The sequence below is a fragment of the Cryptomeria japonica genome, chromosome 3, assembly GCF_030272615.1.
Source record: "Cryptomeria japonica chromosome 3, Sugi_1.0, whole genome shotgun sequence".
Lineage (NCBI taxonomy): Eukaryota > Viridiplantae > Streptophyta > Pinopsida > Cupressales > Cupressaceae > Cryptomeria > Cryptomeria japonica.
The window spans coordinates 672,841,460-672,853,739 of NC_081407.1; the positions used below are offsets into that span (position 1 = coordinate 672,841,460).

The 12,280-nt window shown below is 32.0% G+C and overlaps 1 protein-coding gene across 4 annotated transcripts; it reads left to right on the plus strand.

Moving 5' to 3' along the window:
- Positions 1 to 5,156: 5,156 nt before the first annotated feature.
- Positions 5,157 to 10,517, plus strand: LOC131030628 (uncharacterized). Of its 4 annotated transcripts, none has more exons than XM_057961509.2 (5): positions 5,157 to 5,535; positions 6,280 to 7,554; positions 8,090 to 8,245; positions 8,359 to 8,487; positions 9,920 to 10,517. In XM_057961509.2, exons 1-5 carry the CDS (start codon positions 5,410 to 5,412, stop codon positions 9,932 to 9,934), a joined length of 1,701 nt encoding a protein of 566 aa, XP_057817492.2. In that variant the 5' UTR covers positions 5,157 to 5,409; the 3' UTR covers positions 9,935 to 10,517. The 4 variants fall into 4 exon arrangements, with proteins under 4 accessions (XP_057817492.2, XP_057817493.2, XP_057817496.2 ...); XM_057961510.2 differs by having other exon boundaries at positions 5,177 to 5,535; positions 6,286 to 7,554; XM_057961513.2 differs by lacking the exon at positions 5,157 to 5,535 and adding an exon at positions 5,924 to 5,945 and having other exon boundaries at positions 6,286 to 7,554.
- The last annotated feature ends 1,763 nt before the right edge of the window (positions 10,518 to 12,280 follow it).

Sequence of the window (12,280 nt, forward strand, 5' to 3'; positions counted from 1 at the left end):
AACCTAAGGAGAACTTAGGGGTCTTAGCAAAATGAAATACTAAAGATTAGCTCATGATTGATTTTTTTTTTTGGAAAACATTATTTTTATGAAACTCTTATACAAGTACCTTTGGTCCCCATTACAAGTCACAAACAATAGCTAACGATATTTAAAAACATCTAATTGTAAATTATTTTAATATTTTAAAAAATTATTCCTTTACCTAAAATTGCTAGGTATCTTACATCCAATATAGTTTTTCAGGACTATTCAAGCTCTCAAAGCATGGCTAGACTAGTAAGTACAAATGCAATAAGACTTATGCATGGTGAAAATTGTATACAAAACAACACACCAAATAACAACAAATGCATTTGATAATAACAAAAATATTTTGCATAATTTATTGGTATAAATTAAATTGTTAAATTAAGTTGTGTACATTCATATTCAATTTCGTTTTGTTTTTACTTTTAAAACTGGATTAAATATTATATATTTATATATAAGTTTTTAATAGTTTCATTTATATACATTAATATGTATTTTAAAATTATGATGGCTCTAAATTAAAAAATGAATGGACACATCAATAAAAAAAAATGAATGGACACTTTAAATAGTACACTCTATTTCTTATCGTTACTATAAATTACATTTCACAATGCAATAAAATTATTTTATTTAAAAGATGACTATTTTCTAAGTTTAAATATGACCTAGCTCTTGATCACTTTCATAATTTTACCATATCAAAACAATTACATAGTCAAACAAATAAAATAACAAAATGAAAATATAAGTAACAATTAAAAATCTATTATAACAAAGATAAATACATTTATTTCACATAAGAAAGAGGACCCACTAGTTATGTTGCAAGATGTTGTTATAACATTTATTGATTTATTTCTAACAATATTACATCAACACTTGTGACTTTAAAGTTATTAGTGTCCATGATAGGTACCCATAATTGAACTAAATGCAATCCTTAAATCTAAAAAATAACAAATCATGTAATGCCAAATCAATACACAAATAAAACATGACTTGGTGCACAACTACCCGTCTTAACTTTTTTTTTATTATGACCTTTTTGGACACCTTGACAAAAAACATCCTGATGTCATATCATATTTGATGATGTGACCTAAGATGATGTGACCTAAAACCTTAGTTATAAGCAACGTGTAAAAAATTAGAAACAATTTGAAATTTCCACATAAGAAATTGTGAAATGCAAAGTTGGGATATTCAACTAAAAAATAATGAAATTACCTTGTGGAACTACCAAATCTTCTCTCCTATATATAACCCTAAATTCTTCAATAAAAACTCCTCCATTTACATTTGGATTGATGTAATTTCTTCTTATACTAAAAGAAAACTTTTTGTACATGTTGCTATTTGCCATGATTTAAGGCAAGAATCTAAATTTAAAAGTTTTTGATACCACGCTTACCAAACGGACATAATTAGTCCCACCCCAGATCAAGCTAAAAATATTAGCTATTATTTTTCCAAGAAGTTTTTAGCTTACCCCAGATTAAGGTAAAAATATTTAGTCCCACCCGACTAATGGGCATGGTTTCATACACATGATATTCTCGGAAACGGCTTAGTTAGAGTAAAAGTGTCATTCCGTTGACAGTGGTAAACGTGATTTTCTTACCCCCTTTATTTCCGGATTATTTTGTTAATAGTAAATGTTGTATGAATTAACTATTGAGCAACAAATGTATTATTATGGGGAGAGTTATGTCTAGAGGTTTCTACAATGATATATAAATATTTGTAAATAAAAAATTGATTATAAATAAATTTGACTTGTAGATGAGAGGTAAATGTATGGATGTTTAAGTTTTTCTATAAGTATTATTTTATTACTCTGAATAAAATAAAATCATTGTCATTTGTTTCTAAGTATATGCATATGAAACTGTTACATCTTGAGCATTATTGAGCTCCATGTCCTTCTTGACAACTAATAAACCACAATTATGTGATATCTCTTGACATAATTTACCTATATTTATCATAATATTTAAAAGGGAACAATAATCAAATCAATCAGATTCCCTTCTATCATAAGATATCTCTTGACATAATTTACCTATATTTACCATAATATTTAAAAGGGAACAATAGTAAAATCAATCAGATTCCTTTCTATTATAAGATATCTCTTGACATAATTTACCTATATTTTTAAAATATAGATATATTAGTTTTATTTTAATTAAAGTTTTTTTTAGATTAACTGGCCTTATTAAGGAGGTTATATATGAAAGACTTCCACGTTTATTTTAAATAATTTATTTATTAAAATTATTTTTTAATTTACACAAATTATTAAATATATATTTTTTTAAAAAAGATTAACATATTTATACAACTCATTTAATCTTTTATGATTTTCAATGCATTTATTAAATGGTTTCTTTGTATCTATTAAAAATATATTTTTTATATTAATATAAACTATAAGATATTTATGTTCTTAAATCATTTTTGGTACATATATATAAATTACAAAGATATTATTTTCTCAAATCTAGATTAGCACATTTAATATGATAATTATCAATGCATTCATTAAATTCATTCATTTACATCTATTAAAATCATTTTTGGTAGGGAAATGTCAATTCCAAGACAAACATATTCTTAAACCTATAACAAAATATTTATATAACACATTTAATATTAGTAATTATCAATATACTTATTGAAACTACCCTTCATAATACCAAAACTAGCTAAAATATTTATATTAAACCCATCTTTTCCATATGAGCACAAATAACAAGAAACGTACCCTAAAAAAATATTTATACAACATATTTAATATTGATACCTTACAATAATAAAAAACTATCCTTTCCAATAAACAGCAAAACATTTAGATGCTGAAAATTAATAAAATTTGGAGTGACATTTCTATCCTTTTCAGTAGGCAACGTCAAATTTAAATGAGAATATTATATGATGAAGAATGGGCCATTAATATTAAATAAGCAATATTTTTTAATGCTAAGTTAATAACATCATTATCACGTAATAAACTTACTCTTCACACGTGACTACATGTCTCTCACACACATATATATATATATGAGAGAGACATTTATTTTGGACCCAAAAAATATTAGAAAACTATATTTTATACTTTAAACTTATACATCATATCATATATAATGAAAAAAAATTTATTAACAGTGATATTTCTACTAAAGGACTGTTAATTATATGTGTGTGTGTGTGTTTATATTTAACATAATAAAGTATATGTAACATCATATATGTGTGAGAGGCATATTTAATATTAGAAAACTACATTTCATATTTAAAACTTATACATCATATCTTATATGATGAAAATAAATACAATAATAATATCTCTACTAAAGGACTGTAATTAAATTGATTAAACACAATTGGTGAAGGTGATATGTTCATTGATTATACCATCCATCAATAAGTAAAACCTTTAGAAATGTGATGTAACAGATGAGACTAAGATGATGCCCCATATGACTTTGATGAAATGAATACCCTCAATGACTCTAACTCATACCTAGATCCTTGGCTTTGAGCCAAAGAAATATCAACATAAACTCAAAACAAAAAATAATATCTTTAGAACACTACATACATGCATACCCTTTATGCATGTTATCATATATGAAAAAAATCATTATATATTTTTACAAATATATATTTAAACACAACAAAACATTTAGATGGCATATGATATATATGACATATATAATAGAATAATAATATACATGGCATATTTAATAGAATAATAATATGCATGGCATATTTAATATAATAAAAATATATATGTGACATATTTACTATTATCAAGCCACATTTCACATATAAAGTTTATACATCATGTTTTATATAATTCAAATAAATACATTATTGTTATTGAATAGTAATATCAGTTGTAATTAAATTGATTGAGTAGAATAGGTGAGGATGTAGATATATTTTTTGATTACACCATCTATCAAAGTTTAAACTCATAGAACCGTGATATAAGAGATGAGGTCGTGTTCCACACGACTTTGTTAGAAATAATACATTGGATAACTTTGACAAAGTTGATACCCTAGATGAAAACTTCACTGGGATGACTACCCTAGATCCTAAAATGGATACATTAGATTTCAAAAAAATGAATACGGTAAATCTCATGAAAGAGATATTAACATGAACTCATGTCGGTAGATCATGTAGATCGAAAGAGATATTAACATGAACTCACGCCCTAGATTGTAGAATCTTGGACAGAATGAATACCCTAAATCCCCGACAACGAAAGAGATATCAACATAAACTCTCATGTCCCTGAATAGCAAAACAAACATGTGAATTCCATAAAAAGAAACAAAAAAATAATATCTCATAGATATTAACTTAACACTACATGCATGCATACATGCCCTAGTGTCCTTGCATAAGAATCACCTTTAAAATGATTATATAAATTACAAGCCATACATACCCTTTATGTATTTTACCATATATGGAAAAAAAAATGAGCTTACAAAAGCAAGTGGGCAAGTTTTGTTTTTATTGGAAGGGAAAGATGTTCTCACTAACTCATAGAGGTATATGGTTATGGGATCTTTGGCATGGAGTATGACATATTCTCTGTGTTTGGAGGCCCACCCTGAGAGAATAAGACCAAGAGCCACTTGGAGAAAGACTACTTTGTTCAATGCACTGGCATTTCCAAAACTGCCATTGGAGAGAGTGGACTTTTCATGAATCCCCACCTTGATGAGACACTAGCAAAGATAAAATGAAATAAAATGAAATGAATATGAATATGAATATGCCCATCAATCAATTAGTTTTGTCCCTACCTTAAAAGGTGTGGAAAAATAAAAAGTCAAAAAAATATTCATTAGGTAATACACAAGTCATTTTGAGGTATAAAGACACTAAAAAAAATAACATTACCTTGTATATGTAACAAAATGGAAGGTCAAGAATGGGTTGAGATTTTATCAAGGCTGACGTGGGCATCCATGCTGGCAGAGGCGTGTGTGAGCCACGTGCCACGTCGTCAACCGGAAAGTTCGTGAGATTGAGACGGATTTGTTTTTTCAGTCGAGAAATTTACTTGGTTTCGTGCGCGGAATTGACAGTGTGGATGGCTGTAGAACATTTTGTTTGTATAGCTGGACTACATTTACATTTTATGCTCGTAGTCATGGTCTCCTTCCAGATTCGATCGATTTTCGAATTGTCTGTGTTGGAAATGAAATTCATCTGTCTTTTTCTTGCTCCAAATTTTATGATTGCAGAGCCTAATAAAGTAGAGAGTGGGAATTTTGTATTATAAGTAGCGCGCATGCACACCCACAAGAATCACAATTGCAATAACATCGTCATCAAGAAGAACTGATGAAGTTTTTGAACATTTTTTCACAGGAAATGTATTCGGAGGCAGATTGCCTGTTTCCTTACTCCTTAGATCATATTCAGGAGCGAAACAATCTGCAGGAGGATAGCAAAGGGAATATGAGTCCTGTGAGTATCAGGGTTTTTTAAGGGTTTTTCTGGGTTTGAAAGATTCAGCTCATGGCATTCGCTTCAACATTTATTGCTTGTGGGGTATCTGATGTTACTGAAAAATTTGGTATTTCTTGTGGGGTTTTGGAGTAGTTGTAGAATTTAGCGTTACATTATTGCTTCTATTTTTGGTTTTGTGCCTGATTACAGATGCCCACTTTGTTTGGTGGGTACTTTTGTACGCTCAGTTTATGTTTGTGGGTTACTTAAAAAAGCACTCGGTTTGGCTTCCTCTGTTTCATCTGAAAAAGAAAGCCTGCTTGATCAATAATGGATACAGGTTCAAGGTTCAACTTGGAAGCATCTTCGATCAATTTTAGCATGTGGGGTTTAACTAGAAAGCCTGTTTGGTCATTTTTGACATGCAGGTTTTAACTATAAATCCTGTTTAGCATGCTATAGGTTTTATCCAGGAATCCTGCTTAATCAATTCTGGCCTGTTTGTTTTATCAGGAAAAGCCTGTTTGATCAATTTTTGTATTTAGATTCCTTGCCCAGATAAATTTTGTACTTGGGTGTAACTAGGATATCTGTCTGATCAAATTTGGCATGTGGATTCTGTTCCCACTTAAATTGTCTATGTGGGTTTCAACTTTTTATATTTTGAGTGCGAAAATCATTTAACGATGAAAAGGTAGCTTTGCTTGATTGTATTATTCGGTGTTGCTTCTTGTGCTTGGCTAAGATAATCGTCATATGCAGGGGCAGTTTGTGGATGTTTCAACCATGACACAAATGGAATTCGAGGAGAGTGACCTGTTCAAGGCCCCCATCTTAGCAGACATCTCCAATGAAGGTTGTTCTCAAAGCGAAGATTTGGCGGCAGACGAGATTGCTCTCATGCAGGGCGTTAATCTGGATGACGAGCTGATGTTTTATGCCTGTGATAGCGGTCAAGATTTGGGAAGGTCTATAGCCGAGTCTAGCCCAAATACCCCTCAAATTGCTCCTGCCCAAGTGAGCAGCTCTGCAAATAATCTAATTAATTTTTCCACTGAGGTAGCAAACACATTTGAAGATTTATTGAATTCCAAACCCGTATCCATCTGTCAAAGCCCTGGTTTTCTTTCTGGATCAATGGAGACGGACAATACCATCAGTCACTCTGTATTAGCTTCAGGCGAAAATCTGGCAGCTTGCGATTCGTCTTCTTTAATTTCTACATCAATGCAGAGTTTCCCCGATTTGTCCACTGAGGTGAAAAATACTGTAGATGGTTTTGTGAATTTCAATGCTGTATCCATCTGTCAAAGCCCTGGTTTTCCTTCTAGATCAGTGCAAATTAACGACTCCATCAGTTGCCCTGTATTAGGTTCCGAGGAAAATCTAGCAGTTGGGAATTCATCTTCTTTAATTGCTACACCCATGCAGGGTTCGTCTGGTTTCTCCAATGATGTTACAAATATAGATTTATATATGAGCAAACTTGCATCCATGTATCCAAGCCCTAGTTTTCCTTCTGGATCCATGGAAATCGGCAACTCTGTCAGTCACTCAATTCTGGACCCAGAGAAAAAATTTGCAGCTGGTAATTTGTCTTCTACTATTGCTATCCCCATGCGGACTTCCCCTGATCTTTTAAGTCCGGAAACAGAGACAGGAGAAGCTTTAAATTCAAAAGATGTTTTTGTCCCTAAAAGCCTCAATATTTCTCCTGCAGTAAAGAGAGCAAGTGACTCCATTGACCATCCAATATCAAGCTTCGAGGAAACTCTTGTATCTGGGAATTCATTTTCTCCAATTGCCACATACATGCAGAATCTACCTAAGATGCAGAGAAGCTCAAGCAGCCATGAGCTAGGTCAGTTATGTGCCTATCCTCCAGTTAATCGGACTTTTCAGTATCCTCAATCTTCTCCTGTTCATTACCCAATAATGGAAGGAAAACCAAACCCTCAGTTCTTAGATTTTCAAGGATTGGGTATAAGGCCTACATCTATGCCAATGAGGCGTGTTCACAGTACAGGGGACATCAAGGTAAAGAAAATGGTGTTTGCGGAAATAAAATTTGCATTGTACGCTTGTTATTGAATTATTTAATTGATCTGATTTATGTATTTCCCGTTACTGTATTTTCTGATTTCATGAGAAAGTCTAGCAGCTAGTGATGCTTATCTTAGTAAAATAGGAAAATAGAGGAAGCGTAAATTTCTACCATGGAACCATTTGCATATTTTTAGTATTATAGGGTCCTTCCATCGACTGTCCAAGACTCTTAAGATAGATTAATAAATGAAATGAGGCTGTACTCCATTCTCCAATCATCTTCTAGAGCATTTTATTCTTGATGCAAGATAAAAAAATTGTCCAGAAATTTTAGCAGAGTTAATGCGATTTTTCAACTTGGCCCTTGCAATTTGTTGTAATTTGTGTACTTATAATACCAGTGGATGCAACAGATACTGACATATATTTCATCTTATGCATAGTGGATTGCATGGGCAACTTTTGCATTAGCTTTATGGTAGTTGTTTGGAACATTCTAAGAAGGAGTTGCTTGGGTTCCATGCAGTCAGTTCAAGGATCTCCTAGACCTCTGGAATCCACTAGCTCAATTTCTGAAGATGGGGAATTTAAGATTGGCCAGTACACTGTGGAAGAACGAAGGGAACGGCTCTATAGGTACAGGAAGAAGCGTAATAATAGGAATTTCAACAAAAAGATCAAGGTAGAATCAGCAACTTCAGCTTGGCTTGTCTATTGTTCAACTTAATTTTAATGTTTCCTAGTCCTCAGATTCTCATATGCATTTCACTAATTTGTTAAATGTTAATTTGACAGTATGCATGCCGTAAAAGTTTAGCTGACAATCAACCACGGTTCAGAGGAAGGTTTGTACCAAAGACCGAGATCATAGGAAGAACCAATGCAAAGGCAAATGATTGCCTGGAAGAAGACGAGGCAGAAGTGGTATGGATAGACTTTGTCTATGTAATTGACTGTGGTCTGTTTGAACTTATAAAAACTCATATATTGGAAGCTGAGACCATAATTATATTGTATTCCCAACTTTTAAATAGAAGTTGGCTATTCAATAACATTTGTCTTAAGACTAGATTAAGTTTAGTCTTAATCCTCCATTTGATCCAATCATAATATAGTTGTAGATGGTACTAGGCATACCCATTTAAGTTAATAGCTGTCTGCAGATGGTACAGATACTTGATAGTCTAGCTTTCTTTGCCATGATTTCTTAAAGTTTGTATCAGACAAACACATAAAGGGTATTAACAGTCCTTAGAAAGTACCAACAATATACCAGCTAAACTAAGTTAATAAGGTATAAATCGATAAAGGTTACAGATGATAGCCCATATTGAAGAATAAGATTAACTTGCAGCTTCTTCTTAGAAAGGAAAAATGTTAACAATTGTTCTGGGATGTCTAAAATGAAAACGGAATTCTTGTAGCCTCAAAAACTAACAATTTTGTACTCTCATACACCATTATTAAATTGTAAGGAGTGGTCATGTCTGTTCTAAAACTAGCAAATTTCACACACACAAACCACTACTAAACTGTAGGGAATTCTTCTGTGTTTGCACTGTGAAACTGACTACATTCATAGACTATTTTCATGTTCTTTCCTAAAACGCTTTCATTGGTGTACTAGCATAGGGATTTTCTTTGAGCACAAGAACTGATGTCTTTTCTCATGTCTTGTGCCTGTAAATTTGGTCTGTACCTTTCTAGAGAATTCATTTGCATAAATTAACAATTAATAAAATAAATTAGGTGGCTTACTGAGGTCCAACTTTGAATTCCTTTTTGGCTAATATAAGGTATACGGGCCTCATATAATGGCCAGGAAATGCAGGTCACTAACTAGTCTTCTCTCGCTTGAATCTTTTTTACACACATTACTTTATTCAAAGGTATGCTATGAATAAGGCCACATTCTGTCCAATCTAACAGGAAACACGTCCTTTTTCCATACAAAACTAATTAGGACATTTCACTCTATTTTTGGCTACGCTTTCTACATGTAATTTGACCATTTACTAGGGATGTTATTTTTTAAATTCCTTATTCCATATTTGTTTCTTGTGTGATACTTTCCTGCTTTGTTATCTTGGTATATGAACATGACAAAATGACTAATGAATTCAGTGAACTAGTATAAATGGAGATCACTTTCTCCTAGTTTAATATCTACGTTTAGAAAATGTTAGATATACTTGTTTTTTACATTTTTTTAAATGGTAAAAGCAAAAAACTGTAGACATCTTCCATAGCAATCAAAAAATTTGGCCTATTTGTTATGGATAATGATCCTTAGGAACTCTAATCTAAAATATCTGGGATGGAGACATTATTTGACGTGTAACTTGTCCTTGTGCAGGTTTGCCTTTACTAAAAGGTAACTGATGTCTGCATTGACGAGAATTAAATGAGTGGCAATCCCATGGGTGCCCTTAATATGGGATCTTTGGGATGGTGCCTAAAATTGCAGAAAATTAATCATTATCTGCATTGCAACTTTTTCCCCATATTATTTTTCCTTCCCTTTCTTTCTGAACTTTCTGTGAGGTATTTTTCCTGCTTTGATGCTGGAGCATATTCAGGACAGGGGACCAAGTTCATGGTGATTTATGGAATTTTATAGTAAAACTTAGTCCTCTATACCATGGTGAAGGAAGTTGAGGTGTTCCTGTCCTAGTGATTGATCGCCATTTTGGATCCTTTACCATGTCTTGTAGTTTTCTCAAGTTCATAAAGTCTGCTGGAATAGCTTTACAAATTAACAATCTATAGGTTCAGTCCCCTCTGTGCATAAGGCCTTAATTTAATTATTATATATCCTACTGCACTCAATAGAATAAGAGCAGAATGTATAAGGCTCAAGTCTGTTCATAGTTTGCAATTGTGTACTGGGAAATGCAATCAAATTCAAATATTGTAAGGTGTGTGAATTTCAATCCAAATGTTATCAAATATCATTTTCAGATTTGAAAGAAATTGCCATAGAAGTATACAGGCAACATACATGATAATAAATGACTCGAAGAAAGTGTACTGCCTGAAATAGGAATCTTCATTCTATGCTTGTAGCAGTCACATAATTCCATGGATTTTACAATAGTTATTTCTAGTACATTTTATAAATGTTGTCACAGAAAGGATTTTACATTTCTATAATGTGCAACTGCATGTATTGAAGAATCTGTATGGTAAAAGCTATCATGAACACGGATTAAGAACATGTACTTGAACAGATATTTGACTTGTTTGAAAATAATTCAGTACTTTTTGAGGAACTACTTTGCATGCAACAGGTTGTGTCAATTATTTTATCTTTCAGGAACAAGTAATACCTGCTAGTGAAAAAGAAACAGAAATAGAAGGACATCGCTCTCAGTTTACTATTTTTAACAGCACTGGAAAGATGGTTTTTGTCCATAATGCTATACTATAATTGGATTGAGTTCATTTTATTGAAAACAAAAAGTAGCAAGAAAGAGAAATGTTGGCTGTAATAGTTTCTCATTAATAAATTAATGCTATTTACAAGTGGATATGCAACTTTTGTTCACAGCTATCTTCTTTTGATTATATTTAATATTTATGATCCCTCATAGTCATAGCTGTAGGTATTATAATTTGCAGTTCTGTCTTGGTTTCTTTCTTAATGGATTATATTTTTTTTATCAAATCTCCTTAAAGAAACCAGCCCAAAGTAATCTTTATATAATTAACAACTTGATTTCAACAATTCAATCCATATTTTACAACTTTCTGCTTTTGGAATCTTTTCTTCCTGATTAAACAACAAGATTTAAATTCAACACCTTTAATCGTTGAAAATTTTCTTTCCATGTGAAGGTAGTCCCTAATCTAGTACATTCTAATCATGCAAACCATTTGATAGCTAATATGATATGCCACAGACAACACTAATAAAAAAAACCTACCAAATAGAATTTTAAAATACAATTCACTTCGATATCATTATTTCCTTCTTTTTAAGGATATAATTTAATTCCGTTTAGAAAAAGTTGAAGTCACCGTCAAATCTAATAAAACTGGACCAATAGCAATAGGGTATGCGTTTGAAACAAATTCTTGACGTTCTATGTCAGCCATTATTTACAGGGATCAATAATTTGTGCTAATTTAATTTAGTATTGTGAAATTCTTGCAATCACTTAAAGACATTAAATTTTTTCAGTCCATGGTATTGAATCCTTTAAGCTGTTGGATGACTGTGTAAATATTTTTCATTAACATTTCAGATCGTACTCTGATCCACTATCAGAATGTAGTAAATCAGAAAAGAGAAATATAAAGATTCTGCCATAAAAATAAGCACCGAGACTTTTGAGCTCCGGGCCTTATTTCCCCTGGTTACAAGTACCTGCCCATGATCTTTGACGGTGGGCCTAATTTATTGTTAAAGTGGGAGCAGCATTTTTTTTCTGGAATAACCTTTTTTATGCCAACAGAAAAAAAATGCTGCTCCCTAACCCAGTTAATTGCTCATCACTTCACATGTTTCTGCATATTGAAAAAACAAACTGCAATGGGGAAACTTAGTACCATAGTTACTAGGGGATGTAGGATAATGGACAGAGTTGCCATTTCCAAATAAGCCAGGAGATATAACATTTATATATGATCACAAGGAGATATGGGAATTGGACCATGCCTGTGTCTAAGCCTGAATTTCATATATATATATATATATACGATCCTTATTAATCCA

Excerpts from the sequence above, each read along its gene's own strand:
- LOC131030628 (XM_057961509.2), top strand. The coding sequence starts at position 5,410 with ATGAAGTTTTTGAACATTTTTTCACAGGAAATGTATTCGGAGGCAGAT. Across the intron at positions 7,555-8,089 it reads ACAGTACAGGGGACATCAAG|TCAGTTCAAGGATCTCCTAG; the intron begins GTAAAGAAAATG and ends GGTTCCATGCAG. Across the intron at positions 8,246-8,358 it reads ATTTCAACAAAAAGATCAAG|TATGCATGCCGTAAAAGTTT; the intron begins GTAGAATCAGCA and ends TTAATTTGACAG.